The sequence below is a fragment of the Equus caballus genome, chromosome 28 (genome assembly GCF_041296265.1).
Source record: "Equus caballus isolate H_3958 breed thoroughbred chromosome 28, TB-T2T, whole genome shotgun sequence".
Taxonomy (NCBI): domain Eukaryota; kingdom Metazoa; phylum Chordata; class Mammalia; order Perissodactyla; family Equidae; genus Equus; species Equus caballus.
In genome coordinates, this window is record NC_091711.1 from 45,931,089 (window position 1) to 45,950,685 (window position 19,597).

Consider the following 19,597-nt stretch of genomic DNA (forward strand, 5'->3'; position numbering starts at 1 on the left):
TGCATGCCTGGGCCAGTGGCTAACTTTCTCTGAGCCTCGGTTTCCCCCTCCAGACAAGGAGCTCAGGATGACCAAGCTGCAGTGCCGTTGGGGACGTTAAATGGCACGGGTCGTTGCAGCTGCTTAGCTCGGTAGTTCCTTGTAGATGGGAGACACCGTTATTAGGAGAATAAAGCACTGCACCACGGATCTGACTTCCTGGGCACCCGTATGTGCCCGGCGCTGGGCGGAGGGAGATGCATTCATTCGCCACTTTTATCAAGCACCCGATACTCAGTGCGGGGGTTACGGCTGGGCACAGGCACATCAACCCCAGCTCTGGTTACAACTCTGTCCTAACAGCAGAGGAGACAGACACAAGACAAGAAACCAAACACAACAGCGAGGAAACCAAAAGAGGGTAAGTGAGTAGCGAGGGATGGCGGGGCGGGCCTGCTGCTGGTTTACAAACGCTGGCCAGGGAAGGCCTCTCCGAGTGGTGACATCTGAGCAGGTGCCTGGTGGAAGGGAGGGGCCGAACCACGCGTTCATCTGGGAAGAGAGCGTTTCAGGCAGAGGGAGCGGCAGGTACAAAGGTCCTGGGGTGGGGGTGAGCTTGGGAAGCTGCGGGAACGGCAGGGGGGCCAGTGTGTCAGGAGCAAGTGGGGGAGACGAGGACAGACGGAGGGAAAGCTGGCTTCTCCGTGGAATTAGCTGAAGGAGGCTGGGCTCCAGCCCTCACACCCCACTCCCTGATCCAGTGACTGTGAGGTCTGAGCGGGGGCGCCCCGACACCACCCACATGGCCATGCAGTCAGGCCCTGGGCCCCCAGCGGCAGGCAAGGAAGTGGCGTTTCCGGTGATGGAGGTGGACGCAGCATGTCTGCAGGGACCACAGAGGCAGCCCCAGTCGGAGACATGCCACTGCCGCGGGGCCTGCAACGGTGCCCACGCACCACCCAGGGTTCTGACGGGAGGCTCACCCTTCCTCCCCAGCAGAGGCGCCGCTGGCTGTGGGGTGCCACATTAGGGCCACACAGCCCAGGGTGGAGCCCTACCTGCCTCAGTCTCCCCTCTGCTGGGTGACCTGGGACTTCTCTGAGGCCCCCAGTTTCCACATCTGAAAATGGGGCTCAAAGCCCCAACCCCACAGGGCAGACAGGTGAGGAAACTCGTGACATGTGGCTGGCCTGCGGGGGTGCTGGGTGATTGCTGCTGCCACCTTCGCTGGCCCCCTTGGAATGGCAGGACCCCCCAACATTCACTTACCCACCTGTGAAGTGCCCACAAGAACTGCCCCATCGGGGCCAGGCACAGGCCAAGCCTTTACAAGGACCGTCTGTCCCATTTAATTCTCAGGATGATTATGACCCCTGGCATTTACATGGGGAAACTGAGGTACAGTTGGTGAAATGACGTGCCAAGGTCACACAGCCAGCAGGTGGCACGGGTGGGCCTTGAACTCCAGCCATCTGACGGGAGCCCAATCAGACGAGCGGGTTCCAGTAATGCTGATAGTGACAAAAATACTAAAAATAACCCACTGAATAAGAGTGATGGCTGCCTGATGGTGTCGGTGTGAACCCCGCTGATGGAGCCGGGGACGGGTGCCTGGTACATGGTGGGCACCCAGCAGTGGCCACTTCCTTCTCCTCCCTGTGCCCACTCTTGCTCCTCTTTGTGTCTCTGGGCCCTGAGCCCCTGACGCGGGCGCCTCAGTGCTAGCCACCTGGAAGAGGGTGTGGGAGCAGCGCCCACGGCCTCTGCGGTGGGTTTCTGAGTGGTCACTGAGCACTGCTGGGTGCCCGGCCCCGCACAAGACTCTGCTGGGGGGCCAAGGGCCAGCCCCATCCACCGCCTGGCCTCCCAGCTCCAGCGTCCGCTCCCGGCCACAGGCCTCCCTGTGCCAGACTAGGCAGCTACAGTCCAGGGAGCCTGGGAGAAGCCCCTGCTGCAGACGGGGCGGGAGGTCCTGAGAGCCTGGGGCAGCCCTGACCTGCAGCACCGCTGCCTGCACCCCTCCGGTTCCCCTCTGTCTCCATCCACCCTGTCCTCCTGCCTCAGTCTCCCCGGGAGTGGTCCAGGGTGGGATCTTGACTCCAGAGCCCCCCGCCTCCACATAAGGGCTCAGAATAGGCCTGTGGGGACCCAGAGGAACCCAGTGACGGAGACTCCAGGAACCCAGGGGGGAGTGGGCACGTGGACCCCTCTGTCCTCCTCTGCCCCTCTTCCCAGAGGAAGGGCTCAGGTCTGCTGGCATCCTGCCCCCTGGGGGAGGAGAATGGGTGAGGGGCCAAGCACGGAGACGCCTCAGGAGCTGGAGAAGCTGGGACCATCACACAACACAGTGGACGGGGAGGGAGCGAGGGACAGGCCACAGGCTGAGGAGCTCTGGGGACGGAAGCAGAAAGTGGGAGATGCTGTCGGCGGCTTTTCGAGTCGTTTAAGGAGCACTAACGCGCTCCTGGCCTTGCACGCCCGGCCCTCCTGGCTGTGACACGCTCGTGGTGACTGTTCGGCTGCCTGGCGTGTTGACTGTGACAACACGTGGAGGCTGGGCCGAGAGGGGCTGGAGGTCGAGTCGGGTGACGGTCAGAAGCTGGGCAGCCGTGGTCCAGCAGGAGGTCAGGGCCCAGCTGCGGGAGGACTGCGACCTGGGAGGGTGTTCAGTCGTCTCCGCTGTGGGGAGAGGCGGGCTGAGAGGGGCCAGAGGGGCCAGCAACCAAGGTCACAGAAGGCTCTGAGCCAAGGGACAGGGTGGCAGCGCCCCCACCTCTGGAGGCCCGGGGGTTCGGGGGCAGAAGAATACATCAGGTTGCAGGAGACGAGGAGGAGAAGCAGGCCATCGGGGCAGGAAGGAACAAGGGAGGCTGCAGGGAGCGGGGGGGCAGGGGCCAAGAGACAGAGAGAGACAGAGAGACAGATAGAGAGACAGAGAGAGACAGAGAGACAGATAGAGAGACAGAGAGACAGAAAGACAGAGAGAGAGACTGCAGACAGGGTCGGGGGTGGGGGCTGGCTGAGCAGCCGTGGAGGTCCCTGGAGGCACAGCTGATGGGATGGGTGCTCAAGGGGCCGCATCTCGACGCGGAGGAAGCACTCAGGACCGCTGGCACGCGGCGTGTGGAGGACGCAGGCTGACACTTTGCAAATGGAGCAGCGCAGACTCGGGACTCTTGTTCTGGGAGGAACACTGAGGACGGCCCGCCCCTGTCCCAGCCACCTCTCCAGCCACACCCCTGGCGACACTTAGACACCCTGTGACCACACCCACCACGTGGTCGCAGACCCAAGACCTCCACTGGGGCGGCTCCCTGCCCAGGACGTGCACCCCCCCTCCCCTCCCAAGTCGAGGCTCATCTAATGCGGACGGCTGGGCTCTGGCTGTGCCCTCGTTCCGCCTGAGCCCCCCAGGCTGTATGTGCTGGTTTACGTGTGGTTTCCTGTGGCCCCTTGTCTCTGTGTCCCACGGCTCGCTCCCACCCCATCACGTACGGGCCGGTGACCTCGGGAAAGCTACCCCCCTCTCCACGTTTCGGGCACCTACTCCTCAGGGTTGGGGTGAGAATTAGGGTGCAAACACAGTGCCCGGAATACAGCAAGCGCTCGACAGATGTTGCTGGAACCGTGGGCACCCGCCAGGAGGCCCAGCGAGGGGAAGGTCCCCTCTGCTCTCAAAGTCCATCCCCTCCCACCTTGGTTGGCAAAACGGAAGCCCAAGCAGGAAGCCCCTGGCCCAAGGTCACATGGAGTGACCAAGGGCACACCGAGTGGAGAGGGCAGAGGGAGCCGGGGGGGCACCTTCTCCCGCATCCCATCCTCGTAGGTTTCTGACAACGGTTTTGAACGAATGACACGGGGTCACGGAAACGCCATCCCGAGTTCGCACATGCGAGGACGGGGAGGGACAGCGAGGCTCTGAGATCCAAAATGGAATGCCCCCCCGTCTGGACGGCAGCCCACGACGGCAAGCCCAGCCTCCCACTCGGACGCCACGAACTCGGACTTGACGCACCATCCCGGCAGCCCCAGCAGCTCTTTCTCCTCCACGGCTGACGCCCTTGAACTCCATCCTGACCACACAGCATGCCTGGCACACAGCAGGTGCACAATGTGTGCAACGTGGGGACGCGCAAGGGAGAACTGTAGGGGACAGCCATTGGAACGGCCGCAGGGGTTCGGGGAACAGAACAACGCCCTCACAGTGCAGGGCGGCGCCTCCCACCGCCACCTCGTCAAGTGCACAGGGGGGCATCAGGCATTCCCACTGGCGGGGAGAGAGGACGGATGCGCCATCGGTCAAATAGTAACTTCCCAGCTCTCCGGAATCTTGGCTACAGTGGTTCCCAAACTGGGGTGCCTACAGGCACGGCCCTAAGAGGCGCCTCGTTGGCAGGCTCTGCGTGAGACCCAGGAATTTATTGTGACAAACACCCGAGTGTGTCTGCTGCGAGACACCCACATCTCAGGAAACCGTAGCATCCGGGCCCGGCCAACGGCTGTCTGTGCTCCCCCCGCCCGCAGACTCCTCAGGGTAGAGACCGACCTCGTCACCAGCCACCCCCTCCACATCGCCGCAGCCCGACCCCGGCCCCACCCCAGAGGACCCGCTCAGCTGACACTTGTCAAGCTGAGCTGAACAAGGCTGTGTCTTTGTCTGCCGCGTGATAGATGGGGCGATTATTCGATCAATAAGCACAAGCTGACTTAAGTGTACCGTATGAATTATTCAAGTCATGCATTATTGAAAAGGTCACTCTCTCTCGGCTATCTAAGTGGTCGTTACCAGCTCGGCTGCGTCTCCAGCACGAAGCAGCAGGGGTTAACTGAGCACTGACTAAGTGCCAGGCGAATGTTTACTCCAATCCTCAGCGCATTCTGACTCTCCCCTCCTTCACCAGGGCTGGAGGTTAACACGGCGGAGGTGGCTTCCCTGAAGTTGCCGGGCTGGGAAATGACAGACCTGGGACTTGGACCCGAATTGAGTGGCTGCAAAGTGCGTGGACTTGGCGGTGATGGCTGAGTTGTCTGTTTCTACACCTGGATCCTGCAGCCTGGGCTCAGCATTGTGAGGTCCCAGGACGACACGCCCCATGCCCTGTGTGCCCGTGGCTGCAGCTCGGCCCCCCCGAGTGTCTGACCCCACACTCCGCCCCTGGACGTGGGCATCTGCGCTCAGCCTGGCTCCTGTGCGGGGCCGGTTCCTGTCCTGGTGCTGGCCATCCGCACCGTGAGGTCCCTGCTCCAAAATGCACAGACTCTCCTCTCTCCCTCCAACTCTGCACTGCCCAGGGACCCCCAGCTTACATCACTCCCCACCTCCCACCATACTGGGGCTGGACAGACAGGAGAGTCGTGCGGAGGCAGTCAGATTAGAACACGCCCTTTATGCAGGGTGACCGGATTCTGCTGGGGCAGCCGCCCCACAAGGCCACCCCTGAGGTCCCACCTCCCTTGCCAGCTTCCTCGCCTTCTCTTGAGCCATCACTGAGCAGCCTGCCTGCATCGCCTCAGATGCCTTTCGGAATGTATGTCCACGATGGAATCCAGTAATACGCAGAGCTTCTAACTTCGTGCTGACAAAAACGTCTCCCCCAGCTCCTGACACACTGATCTGCTTCCTCTGACCAGACCTTGAAAACCGGGAAAGCCATCTGATTTCCCCTTTTGCCTTGGCAGCCAGGAGACTCACAACTCCATTTACTGCTCAGAGCCAATGACTCTTACACCAGGCTCTAAGTGCAATACACGTGCAAGCTTTGTTTCCACCTCCCTGTCCAGGCACCATGTTCCCATGGGCAACTTCGAATTCTTCTTGGCAAATAAGAAACGCAAATAATCAGGTCATCGATCGATGGGCCAAACACAGCAGCAACAACGATCTGGTATTTTCCCAGCTCGTCAAAGGCAAGGGAGCGGGGACGGCCTGGGCCTCGATGGCAACCACTCACCAGGCAGACGCGCTCTGGAAGGTCATCAGTGGTGGCCCGTGGGCGTCTCCCTGCAGCGTGCGCATGGCCTGGGGGGCTTGCGGCAGGGGGCCGGGGGGAGGCTGGGGCTGTGGGGCCTGCTGCCCTGGCTGGGGGACCCGGGCAGGGTTCCCCCACCGCCGGGGGTCCTGTTTCATCCACCGTCCGTGGATGCCCCACCGCGCCAGGTAGACCTTGCAAATGTCGTAGTTCATTGCCGAGTAGTACAAAAGGTCCAGGGCCAGCAGCGTCAGCACGAAGAAGCCGTATATCCACACGCCCAGCAGCGCCGTGTAGTTGCTGCGGAGAAAGGAGAGAGGCTGAGGGCGGGGCGACAGCCTGGGCCCGAGGGGATCAGCGGGGCTCCCCAGAGAACCTAGGACGGGAGCTGTTTCAGGGTCCCAGAGAGGAGGGGTGGTGAGCCCTTCTGGGGGTGGGGAGTCCCGGCTCCCTCTCCTCCACCTGCCCTTTCCCTCCTCCCCGTGGGGAATCCACTGCCTGGGGCCCTGCCCCAACCTGAGCATCTCCCCCAGGACCCCGAGTCCTTGCTCAGCTGGGCATTGGGGCTCCTATGATGCGGTGGCCCCGACCCTCACCTGCCGCCCACGATGCTCTCCCAGCATCCCTCACCGCCTCCTCCCGTCCCCCTTCCAGCTCCTCCCCATCTTACGGGCCGGGGCATGAGCAGGAAGTCTGCTGTCTCAGGACAAACGCACCCCAGTTCCGGAGCTGTAACCTCTGCCCCTCAGCACCCACCCTGGGCCACCTCACACCCCATGTGCCGTGTGCAACTCAGCCACTGAGCCGGCCCCCCCCCCCCCCCCGCCCCCCGCCAGGCCGGCTCCCTGAGCCTGCGCCATCTCCCTCCCTCAGAAGCCCAGGAAGCAGGACATCAGCTCAGCTGCCCTCCCCACACCCCACGCAGCGTCACTGGGCCCCGCTGTCCCACCAGCCACGTGCCTTTCAGACCCTCCTCCCTCCCTCCCCCACTCGGTCCTCTTCACCAGGTGCCACCACACTGTGCGCGGCTGGGGTCTCGGGGCCCCGACATCCTTTCTCTTGTTTGTCACCCAGCGTTCCCTGCCCAGGGCTGCTCCGTCCTCCAGAAGCAGGAATGGTGGAGGGTTTTAAGCTGCAAACGTGTGCAGCCCCTTTGTGAAGCCTGGCTCCCCGACCAACCTGTCTCTCCACCGGGGAGCACACCCTGCTCACTCCGACCCCGGGCCTTTGCACAGGCTGTGCCTTCTGCCTGGCCGATCCTTTCTGTCTCCTGTCTCCTTCCTCCCCTTCCTGACTCCTACCATGGCCTGTTGGAGGCTTCATCCCCCAGGAAGCCTTCGGGACAGGCAGCCCCTCCTACGTGGCTGGGTCAGGCCCTCCCCTCGCCTGAGCACCCCTCTCACCCAGCCTCCACCCCCTGGGGCCGCGCTGTCCCGGGCCTCGCTGTCCTCCCACCGAGGCCAGGGTCTGAGTCTCCCCAGGGTGCCCGGGGAGGGCCACTTCCTGGTCTTGCCTCTGCAGCCGAGGCTGCTGGGCTCCAGACAGTGCTCGCCAGGGACCACGGCTGTTCAAGCGGCCGATTTATTATCCCTCAAACACCGCCTCCATCTGCTCCTGCTGTGGCATCTGCTCAGGTGGGGGTGCGCTGGCGGGTGGCACAGAGGGGGCACGTGACTGTGGGGCAGAGCCGATGTCCAGCCTTGCTGCCCCACCTCCCACAGCAAGAGACCCGCCCAGGCTCTCGCCATATGGGGCCCCTTGATGTCCTGGATCCCCACAGCCCGTCCCTCCAGACCCTGTCTGAAGTCGGGGAGCATGGGCTGGAGCCAGGAGGCCTAGTTGTGGTTCCTCCTTGGCCTGGCTTTCCTGTGTGTCCTGGGAGAACACCTGCATGTCTCTGGGCCTGGAGGAGATGATGTGAAACCCCCCCAGTTTCAGTTTCCAGACCCTGGATCTTCCCGGCTCACTTCACACCCTGCCCAGCCTGGGCCTCTGCAGCGAGATGGTGGCTGGGCCTAGCCCAGGGACGCCTACTGTGTGCCCTCTGCCTGGAATGCCTCCCCTCCCCTCACTGGGGGCCCCTCTGTGTGTCCTGAGCGGTTAGCATGGAGCAGACCCTAGCAGGTGCTCAGGGCTTAGCATCTGCTTGAGGAAGGAGGAACTGACCACTCTGCGTCACGGCCGTTCCTGCTCCCGCCTGAGGGCCCCCCTCCAGCCACCACCTGCACAAGGCCCGAGGCAGTCTCAGGGGCTTATTCATGCTAAGGTGTGAATGACTGACAGCCAGGCCCCAGGCTGCCTTATTTCAGGGCGAAGCTAGCTTTGCCTGGAGACATGGGATGTGTCATTCCTGCCCGGGAACAGAGGCCGGCAGCCCTGTCTGGCGTGCTGAGGCCAGAGCCCTGGGGTGGACATCCACGTGGACAGGAGGGGGGCCTGGCTCCAGTCCCCGGTGCCCCTGTTCTCCCAGCATGCCCCCTCCAGCCTCCCCTGCAGCCCCACAGAGAGGCTCTGAGCGTCAGGCTTTTCCTCGGTGGTTCCCATGGCAGCAGCCGCGGGGGCTGAGGGAGGGGAGCGGGGAGGGGCAGGGGCAGCTGTTGGCAGATGCCGCCACGCAGAGAGGGCGTCCATGATGCCAGCCGGGGGCGGTGGCTGGACCCCGACGGGGCCTGGCACCACTGGGACTGAGAAATAATAAGAGGAATGAAAACAGCAGCTCACACATCCCTCAAATGCTTCCCACGTTGGCCCATTTGATGTGCAAAACCAACACGGAAGGAAATGTTATCACCATCATCCCCATTTGACAGATGGAAACCTGAGGCTCGGAGGAACTAAGAGCCTCGCCTAAGATCCCACAGCCGCTGAATGGCAGAGCCAGGATTAGAGCCCAGTAGTCTTGTCTCAGAGGGCACATTCCTAACCACTGCACCGTACTGCCTTGGACAGGCGCCACCCAGCTTCTCAGGGTAGACAAGCTGCCTCCAGGCCTTTGTCTGTGCTGCTCCTCTGCCTGGAACTTCTCCCTGCCTCCCGTGCCCATGTCTTGGTGCAGCTATCACCTCCTCCAGGCAGCCTTCCCGGATGGTCCCTGGGTTGAGTCCAACCCCTCCCCTGGGCTCCCAAAGCCACTGGGGTTCCCAGAACACACTGTTGTCTTTGCCGTTTTGTAGACCTGCCAGCACCTGGAGACCACAGCCCCTGGAGGCTGGGGTCAGGGTCCGACTAATCTTTGTGCGCCCAGCGCTCAGCATGGGGCTGCTGCGGACGTCACCTGAGCTCACACATGTTGAGTGCCTGTGGCGAGCTGGTGACAGTGGCGCCCTCGATCTTAACCACTTCTTCCCTGGAGTCTCTCTTCTTGTGCACAATCATTAACAGGCGATAGTGACAGCAGCAATCACCACATGCCAGCGCCCCACTTCTGGATCTTGGCATCAAGTCCAGGCATTAGGAGTCAGTCTCCCCAGGTGATGGACGAGGAAATGAGGCCCAGAGAGGCAAAGCCCTGGGCCCAAGGCCACACAGCTGGAAAGCGGCTGCACTGGGACTTGGACCCAGGTCCCTCTGACCTCCGAGTGTGCTGAATCTTGGGGAAATCCCGAGGTCAAGCCCAGTATGGATGTCCAGGGAGGGACTCCCGCCTCTGCTTGCGTGCCCACTTGTCCCGGCTCACCCTCTACCAGGAACTGAGAAGGGGGTCCAGCCCCCTACACAAGAGCATCCTGCGTCTCCGGGTGTCACTGTCATCGCGTGTGTGGGTATTGGCCCGCGGGCCTCTGCAGCTCGCTCTAACTGGCACTGGGGGGACGGAGACCCCCCCCCGCCCTCTCGGCTCAGAGAAGGGGGGACGCGCTGCTGGAGGGGACGCCCGGCCAGGGACCCCGTCCCCTGGCAGCTCTCCTGCCTTCCTCCACCTGCCCTCCCTGTGGCTGCCCGGCTGGAGGCATTCTGGTTTTTAAAATTGAATTAAAAAATGTGATCCGGAAATTAATTCCCTCCAGACGCGGGGTCTTTGTTGAGGGTGTGTGTTTCATAAAGGGCAGAAGATAAAACAGAGGCTGTTTTCCGGGGCAAGATGTGAAGCCAGCCAAAGCCACCGACGGCAACTTTTCAGTGTCTTTTGGGATATTTACGGACTCAGATTCTTTTGGTGTTTCCCAAGCAACAAACGACACCTCCTCTGATGGAGGAATCTCCCCAGTACCTTCTGGGGACAGGAGCAGGGACGCGAGGACAGGGAGCAACTGTGGCCAGGTGGAGTCCCCGTCACCACCCCACAGGTGTCCCAGGTGGGGATGGAGGAGGCCATCATGCCAGAAGGACCCGGGCTGCAGAGCCCGCGGCCCAGTGAGGGCCTGGCTGGGACACGGCCGATGGCCCCCTGGCCGGCCTTGTTCAAAAAGTGAGAGCCTTGAGTCCACTTGCGAGGCAGCTTGTGCGTCGGAGCGACAAGGCTGGTAACGCTGGCTCATTAAACTCTGGGCCCAAGAGGCCAAGACTGCGCGAATTCTGATCGCAGCTCCGCAAACTTCTCTCTCTGTGACCTTCGGACAGAGCTTTACTCTCCCTTGACTGTAGAATGAGGATGATAACGCTCCCTCCTTGGTGCTGTCACTGTGAGGCTCAATGAGACCACATGGGAGCCTGAAGAGAGATGGCCCAGCGAATGCTGGCTCTTGCGATGGCAGCACAGAGGGAACACTCAACCGATCTAGGCCCAGAGAGGTGAAGTGACTGGCCCAAGGTCACACAGCAGGATTGAGGTTGTCCAGTGCAATGGAGGAACATGGGCTTTGGGCCAAGGAAGCAGTCTGCTGCGATCAAGGACTCACTGCCCATCCCTGTAGGTCTGCCCCCGGGGTCCATGCCCGTACCTCTTCCTGGGAATGGCTTGGATGTGAGCAGACTCTTAGGAGCCATCAGGTGGCCTAGCCATCTCTCTTTTCCCTCCACCACGGGGACGTCCTGCCCCGGAAGAGGACTGCTTCACCGGCCTGGGTCACAGAATGCTCTGCGCCCAGAGCCACAGGTGACCCAAGAGGATGTGGAGGGTGAGACGACAATGAGCCTCGTGTCTGGAGCCCCAGGGACTTTGGGGCTGCTCCTCACCTGAGCCTAACTGAGCCTGGATGACAGATACGTCTGTCCCAAACCCTGCTCTGCCACTTGTGCGCTGTGTGACTGCGGGCAAGTCTTCACCCTCTCTGAGCCTCGGCCCTGGTGTAGTGGGGCTTGCGGGATCTTCCTCACAGAGAAGGCCTCTGCGCGGGTGGAAGGAGTTCCCCGAGCTGGGCGGCACCCTGAGCGCTCATCACTGCTCGTTAGGTCCCCCCTCCCAACTCGGCGGCCTGCATTCAGACGAGCAAACATCACGGACGCTGGAACCACTTTAGCCTTTTCAAGGAAGCGGCACGTATGCAGATTTTCCACCAAACAGGGCTTGACGGCGTCCAGCAACTGACCAGAATGTTCGGAAACTTGTCACCCCATGCGGGAGCCGGACTCAGAGCTCGAGGCACGCTGGAAGGTGGCACAGGTCCACGGGGGGAGGAAATCCAGGACGTCGGGCTCTCAGGTCTCCAGGCCCGGCCGGGTACCCCAGGTCGGCCATTGGTGTGGCTGGAACACTTCTGGGCCCTGGGGAAGGAAGCTTCTGGAGGAAAGAGGTCTCGTGCACGGACACGGGAAGAATGGCGATTCCTCCGCTCCAGCCTCGGAGGTCCCGGAGGCCTCTTCCGTCTCCTCGCATCCTCTCCCGCCCCCCACAGCCCGTCTGCCCGGGAAGGACGCCCACATATCACACAAGACTCCACTCCAGCCACGCTCGCCAGAGAGACGTGCTCCCACAGAGGGAGCCGACTGCTGGCACCCCACGCCCCGGCCCACCCCGTGCCCTGGACAGAGGCTCCCGTTGCTGGTTCAGGCCCTGGTCTGGTCGCGCTGTTGGTGGCCCACCCCCCGTCCCCCGACCCGGCACGGGAAGGTCTGTGGTGCACGTCGCCTGGACACCAGTGCCTCTGTCCGTGCAGCCGCACGTGGCATCTCGCCATGGCCCTGGGCTTGGCGACGCTGCTCCCCTCGCTCTGCCTGCCTTCCTGCCAGGCAGCCAGAACCCAAACAAACCGTTCTGTTCCTCCAGAAAAATACAAATAAGTAAGACAGCAGAGCGCTCTCCTTTTCCCTGTCACCAGCCCCGCCTCCTGGCCGATTCGCTGGCACGGCAGGCGAGCTGGGCGGGCGCCAGGCAGCCCTTGCTGCTAACGGACCCCGTGCACCTTCGAGAAGCCCCGTGGGGATCACAGGCGCCCTGGACCATCTTGATGGGTGCTAACCTGTGTGGGATCCTGGGACACGAGGCCCCTGGGCTAGGATGTGGCGCATTCCCAAGCATCAGACAAGTGCTGGCTTTCTAGGTGCAGCTGGGGTGGCAGAGCTCAGTGGCCGGGACCAGGGCTCGGTGTCCCTCAGGCCTGACTGTAGCTGGAACAGGACTGTCTGGCCTGGGCCCAGCCCCTTCCTTCTTCCTCTGAGAGCAGCTGTGAGGACTAACAAGGCAACACAGGCGTCTTGCCCAGAGGGGTCAGAGCCTCAAAGGGCAGAGGGAACCAACGCTGCCGGAAATGCTCATTCCTCTGGACCGCTTGCCTCCCAGCTTCCTGAAAACTTACGGAGGCAGGAGAGCCAAGCACCTGCCTCCCTCCGTGGGGCACAAGGAATACTTGTAACAGGACGGCCGGGGTGGAGTGGGAGCCCAACTCCTCGTCCGTGTGCGCTCACCGAGTGACCTGGGCAGGCGCAGGCCCTCCCTGGGCTCCGTCCATGTCCGGGGGAAGGGGAGGTGGTGGGCAGCCCAGCGGGGAGCAACAAGGGAGGAATACCTCCAGATGGCACTCCCCACAGGGCCATCCTGCCCCCCACACTCGGCAATGTCGGGGACCCTGCTGGTTGTCACAGGTGGGGAGGGCGTGGTACCGGCATCTGGCAGGCAGCTGCCAAGGATGCTGCTATGCACCTGCAAGGCACAGGGCAGCCCCCACTGAGAAGGATTGGGTCCTGGGGTCAATGGTAGGGATCTCTGCTCTAGGGGCCCCCCTTGCCCAGACGCGCCTCCACTGCTGGCAGCCCCGGTTTTAGGAGGGCAGCTTCCAGACCTGGCTGGCTCTTGGTTCCCCCACCGACCAGCTGCCTCGATCAGGCAGGTCCCTCCACCTCTGCATCCTCATCTTCCTTGTGCACGAAGGGGGCTGAGGGCGGGCGGCCGGGACTTCAGCGAGGTGACAAGGGGCGGGCAGGTGAGCCTAGAGCCCGCCCTGTGCTGCTGGCTCAGAAATGCTCTCTGAGGCCCAGAAACGAGAACCAAGCCCTCGTCCTTCGATATTTCCATCGCTCCCGGGGGAAGGGCTTTATTTTGTGGTCCAGCTCTTCAGCATCAGCAACCAGGACCCACTGTGCTGAAACGGTGGAGAATTCCGTGTGAAATCCTGTGTCAACGTGCAGATTATAGAAACCTGTGGGCTTGGAGAGGAAGATCCTAGACACCAGTTGCCAGAGCCTTGAAGTCTGGTCGTCTTGCCAAGCCTCAGTCTTCCGTCTGGCCTTCGGCCGCAGCTACAACACCTTGGGGTCCCAACTCCGGTCCAGGCACCGTCCTCCTCCCTCCGGGGATCAGTCTTTGACTTTCAGAAAGGCTTGGGTCAGCTTCCAAGCCTGATTCCAGCCCTGGTGATGGACAGGGCTTGTTGAACGACTTCACACACAGGATTATTCTCAGGCCTGAGCAGATGGCGAGATATTCAGGGGAAGCACCCGTGCATTTGGGGGAGGCAGGCTGGGGAGCTGGCCTCGGTGGGAGGAGGGAGACTCGGGGGATAGTCAAGGAGTTCGCATCTTCTGCCTGAGCAAAGGGAAGAGGCGGCTTCTCCCGAGGGAGCAGAGCCTGGTGGCCCAGCACCCAAGCCCCAACATCACATAGAGAGACTGGGGCTTGGACCCCACCACTGCCCAGTGGTGCCGCTAACCCCTTCTACAGTCACTCAACAAACACTCCTTCCAAGTGGATTTTTCCCTACCGTGAACAAAATACATCCACCCCAACAGTCAGCCTCAGGCTTGCTGGGAAAATATTTGAAACATCCCCTTTAAAGTCAGGACAAAGATAAGAACACTTGTCAACTTTAAAAGATGGCTTTTGAGGTGCTAGCCCACAAGATTGGACAAGAAAAAGGAGGGAGGCACAGAAACTGGAAAGCAGGAGATAAAACTATCAGTTTGTAAATGGCATACTTCAACCTAAGAGAATCAGCTGAAAAAGTAGTACAAAGATAAGAAATTTCAGTAAGGTGGCTGAGTATAAAATTAATGTTTAGAAATCACTAAGTTTTATCATCTAAACAGTCAGTCACAAGATATTGGGGAAGAAAAGACTCGATTTATAATAGCAGCATGGAAAGAAATAAGTGGGAATAAATTGAAAAGATATGTATAGTATCTATACGACGAAAGTTCCAAAATATTATGAAAGAAACCTAAACAAATGGAAAGACATCCTGTGTTCTCAGATAGGAATATTCAACATCTGAAAAGGCAGTTCTCCTGAATTAATCTATGAATTCGGCACAAACTTGGCAAAAAATACTAACTGGAATTTTGGGGTGAGCAGAGGACTGCGCTAGTTAATTCCAGAGTTCATACGACAAAAGATCCAGGGGGAGCAGACCAAGAAGACATGAAAACATATTAAAAGCCACAGCAGTTAACACAGTGCGGTACTAGCACACGGCCGGACAGACCAGTGACAGCACGAGACACTGTGATTCTCTGTGGATTCTCTGTGCACTGTGATTCTTCGTGGATTCACTGTGAATCCACCCTGATTCTCAGGGTATTTAGTATATTTAATATATTGAGTATTTTTAATAGTACATTTAGTAGTTTTTATTTACTATATGTAGAAATTCAGTATATTATAGTATATGATACGTTTGCATTTTGCATCAGTGGGGAAAAGATGGGCAATTCAGTGAATGGTGTTGGCAACTCATTTCGAAAAACAAAAAGAGTTGGATTCCTACATCGAAACTTACACCCGAATAAATTCCTGACAGATCAAAGATTTGAAGGCAAAAAATTAAAACATAAAAGAAGGGAAAGTAAACACGAGGGGATATTTAATGATTTCGGAGTAGGGAAAGCCTTTCTCAGTCTGATACAAAACCCAGAAGACATAAAAGAAAAAAACTGGATACAATTTAATTATATAACAATTAAAAATTAAGCATGAGAAAAAAAGCATCACAAATTCAAAGACATACTGAGAAAATATTTGAAATGCATCATGTTGCTTTCATATATAAAGAGTTCTTGTAAACAAATAAGAAAAAGGCAAAAAATTCAATAGGAAAATGGCAGAGGACATGAAGAGCTAGCTCACAGTAAAAAAGAAAATACAAATGGCCTCAAATGTGTGAAAAGATGCTCAGTTTCACTCATAATAAGAGAAATGCATACCATCTTGATCCTCCATGCCTTTATTTAGCATATTCCTGCTACTTCTCTGCCCAGAAACTCCTCCTGTTTCTTTACACTGATGGTGCCTTCATCAGGGCCCTGGTCTCATATGTTTTAATCACCTTAAGGAAAGGGGCTGCATAGGATTAATCTCTGGGTTAAAAGTGTCAATCAATATTTGTTAGCAAATGACAAATGAATGAAGAAACTTGGGCCCCCTGGATTCCTGGCCCAAGGACTTTTGTGCCTGAAAGCCTTTCACACTTGACCTCCTTCAACCTCCACAGAAGCCATGAGAGGTGGGTACCACACGCCCATTTCTCAGATGCGGAGGCTAACGCTCAGAGGACAGACCAGGCCAGCAAACCTGGTGGCCTGAAGACGGTCCCAGACTCCTTCCAGGCCCACCAGTCCTCGCAGTGGTTACCCCACAGCGGCCCCGGGGCCGGGTGCTCCGGCTGCAGCCCTCCCGGACGGGGTGGTGCCCCAGCGGGTACTCACTTGTGCGTGTAGCCCTCGGAGCCGGCCGTGAGGTTCGCCTGCATCACCGCCTGGAACTCGGTCTCGTTGCAGCAGTATTTGAAAACCGTGTTGTTATGGTGACAGCAGAGGATGAAGGTTTTGTTGTCTGAGAGCCGCGGGCAGTGGAAGCCGAAGTGGTAGCGGCCTTTGTGGTCCGTGTACGGCTCACAGACCCGGAAGTGCGCGGACAAGACTGCAAAACAGAGTCACGGGGCTCAGCGGGGTCCCTCACCACGCCAGCCGCCCCGAGACCCTCGCCAGTCCGTGAGTGCCAGAGGCGGGGCCTGGGGGCCTGTTCTAGGGTCCTGCTCGCTTCTTCCCATCCCGGGAAGGCTCTGTGATCCAGGGCAAGCCTCATCTCTGCCAAGAGGCCCCCTCGGGGCTCCCGTCACCTCCCAGGCCTCCCTGGATGACCTCCCTGCTTACACGGTGCCCCCAGGCTGGGGGCTCCTTACGGGCGGGGCTGCATCTCGAGCCTGGTGTGGACCCCCTCCAGCAGCTCTGCACACAGCAGGCACGCAACTGGGAAACATTAACTGAGGACCTACTGTGAGCTTCACAGACTCCATCTCATTTGATCCACGTGGCCACCCTAGCAGGCTGGTCTGTGATCCCACTTTACAGATGGGGAAACTGAGGCTCGCAGGCTTAAAGGGACCTGCCTGAGCTGGTACGCGGTGGTGAAGAGGGAACGGAACCCAGGCCTGCCTGGATCCAAAGCTGGGGCCTCTCGACTCCCCCATCACCAGTCTTAATGACCTCTGTCACTGTGTGGGCTGCTGTGGACCCGCTGACAAGTGGTGAACAGCATGGGTGCAAAAACCGGGTCCACTTTGTGGAGACAGCGGCGTCCCCTCCGTACCTTGCTTTCTACTAAACCAGCACCCTGGACCTGTAGGTCCCCAAGGGCCAGCCTCTGCCGCTCCCGCCTCCCGGTGACAGAGCTGCCTGGCCTCGGACCCCCCTCCCCCGGCTCACAGAGGGAGAGCCCTATTCAGCCATGGACACTGCTGCAGACCCAGGACGGTATTTACCCATCGTGCCAATGGTGACAAATGGAGCGAAAGCCCAAACAAATAGAACAATGGGAAAAACCTGGAGCCCACCGTCTCCGGCTTAATTAGCGTCTTCATAAAAGGGGTCGCTGTATCTCATTTGTGTCGCTGAAAAGGGGCTTCGTCGGCCGAATGCACGTCTCCGACCACAGAGGCCCTGGTTTGGAAGGGCTCCCCTGACCGATGTCCTCAGGCTGCAGCCCACGCAGCTCCTGGCCCGGGGCTGCTGGCGGGGGTCCCAGCTGGGTCTCGAGGGCGGTCCTCGGGGGCTGGAGGGCCTCAGCTGGCTGGGGTGGCCTTGTGACATCCTGCGTCCCTTCCCCGAAGCACAGCACCCCCTCCTGTGGGGATGGCCCGAGCACAGAGGGACCCAGAGTCCCAGAGCCAGGGGAGGGCCCCTTCTCAGCCTCGACCTTGGGAAACAGAAGGCCCTCTGTGGGCAGGCAGAGGTCACAGAGCGCCCAGGCAAGTGCCCATCTCATTTATCTCGAGAACCACCGCTGGACAGAGGAGAGAACGGAGGCTCAGAGCAGCCGTCCCCAAGTGTGGTCCTGACCGGCCACATCTGCCTCCCCTGTGGACTGGTCACCAAGGTCCCCACTCGGGCCCCTCGGCCGACCTTCTGAATCAGAAGCACGGGGGGCGGGGGCGGCCCGCTGAGTCTTAGCTGTGACACCTCTGTGTCTTAGCAAGCCCTCCAGCAGGTGGTGATGGGACCCACCGGCCTGGGAGTGGGGTCCGTCTGGCCACTGCCCCGGCCCTGTCCAGGTCGTCGAGGAAGTCCTGCCGTGGACCTGCCCACACTCGGCCTGCGGGGAGTCGGGCGTGTCAGCAACGCCCACGGGGCTGGTCAGAAGGACAAGCTCAGGCCCTGAGTCAGGTCACCGCGGGACCAGGGGGAGGGGACAGAGCAGGCGGGGGGGCCTCAGTGGATCTTCAGAGGAGCCTGCTGTGCAGAGACGGGGGTGCGGAGGGAGGCCCGGCCGGGGGGGATGTGATAGAGCCCAGAGGCTCACCCCAGGCACCACTGGAGGGTCGGCGCCACTTGCTTTGGCCGTTTGGCAAAGACAAGGAGGCCCCCACTGCCTCCCCAGGAGAACGTGCTGGAGCCACAGGCGCCCAGGGCTAGGAGCCGGGACAGCCGGGTCCGACTCCAGGAGCATGCAGGGCGATCTGGGCCATCACTGCCTCTCTGAGCCTCCTCCCTCTTGTTGATGGGGACCGCTGGTCTCCCAGGTGCTTAAGGGGCCCACTTAGACCAGGCTGGGTGTGTGGGAATACGGACGATGGGGGCCGTGCCTTCAGGCTCCCAGGCACAGGCACAGCGGGGCTCTGGGGCTGCGTGGGGGCCCCAGGGCAGAGAGACGCTCCCTCAGGAGGCCAGCCAGCTCTGAGTCACCAGGAAAATCGGCCCAAGTAGGGAGGGGACACCAGGAGAGAGACGCTTTCTTGGGCCCTGGAGCCTTGAGGTCTGCAGAGCTCATGGCCGAGTCCTGGTCCCGACGGCTGTCATTTAGCAGCCAGCTGTGTGACTGTGTCATCTGACTGTGTGGCCTCGGGCAGGTCGCTTTCCTTCTCTGAGCATCAGTTTCCTCATTTGTAAAATGAAGTTTCTCTCTCCCAGGGGGCAGTGAGGACCAAATGAACTAACGCACAGGAGAGGAGTAAACGGTGGCCCCAGGCCCTGGCCTTGGCCTGGCTTTGGCTCTGCTGTCCTGGGAGCCCTGTGCCGCCCATCCCCCAGCGCCCTTCATGGCCTCCCTTTCAGCCACACCTGCAGCAAAGGGGGCAACGGCTGTGCCAGGGCACGAGGGCGAGAGGAGGGACCAAGAGAGACAGAGAAAAGGAGACACAGAGAGAGAGATAGAGGGAGAGACAGAGACAGACACAGAGAGAGATAGAGGGAGAGACAGGCAGAGACAGCGTGGGGGCCCTGCTCAGACTGGGGCCGAGCGTCCAGGCTGGCACCGGGTCCCCTTGCTGCTGGGAGGCAGGGCAGACCTCTCTGTCCAGCCAGCTCCAGGTGGAGCGGCTGAGGACTTGGTCTATGCCCATCTTTGTGACAGGAGAGTGACATAGCCCACCTGCAACGGCAGCTGGGACCTCGGGGACGGCCTAGGAGGCTGGTCCGGCGCCGGGAGGCGGGGCCCTGGGTTGGAATCCCAGCCGTGCACAGCTGTGCCGTCTCAGGCTGGCCAGCGCCCTCTCCAAGCCTCCATGTCCTCCTCTAAGCAATGGGATGACTGTGACGTCACCCGACTTCCACTTGCAGGGTAAGGGAGGGAACCGGCACAAGGGCTCCGCCCAGCGCTGGCTGGTGGCCCCCTCGAAGCCCACGGCATCCTCGAGAATCTCCCAGCGCAGGCACACGGGGTGCAGCTCACAGCAGGCTCCCCTGAACTGCACTGAACACGAGCTCCTCACTCAGGGGACGCCAGAGGGGCAGGGACCAGGGCACCCCCGTTAGTCAGCACCCAGACCCCAGCTGGGCTAGCACTGACACCGGGAAGGGAACTCCTGTGCCCCTCCACCCCTTCCCCCACCCACCCTGAGCATCCCGGG

The 19,597-nt window shown here is 60.3% G+C and overlaps 1 protein-coding gene across 4 annotated transcripts in view; it reads right to left on the bottom strand.

Annotated features, from left to right (window-relative positions):
- The window catches only part of SHISAL1 (shisa like 1), a 75,867-nt gene that overhangs the window by 26,699 nt on the left and 29,571 nt on the right, over positions 1-19,597 (bottom strand). For all 4 annotated transcript variants that reach the window (XM_070254172.1, XM_070254173.1, XM_070254174.1 and 1 more), the window contains exons 3-4: positions 15,960-16,173; positions 5,931-6,248 (exon numbers count right to left, since the gene is read on the bottom strand). In XM_070254172.1, the coding sequence (XP_070110273.1) occupies positions 5,931-6,248; positions 15,960-16,173 (532 nt within the window). The remainder of the gene's footprint in view (positions 1-5,930; positions 6,249-15,959; positions 16,174-19,597) is intronic.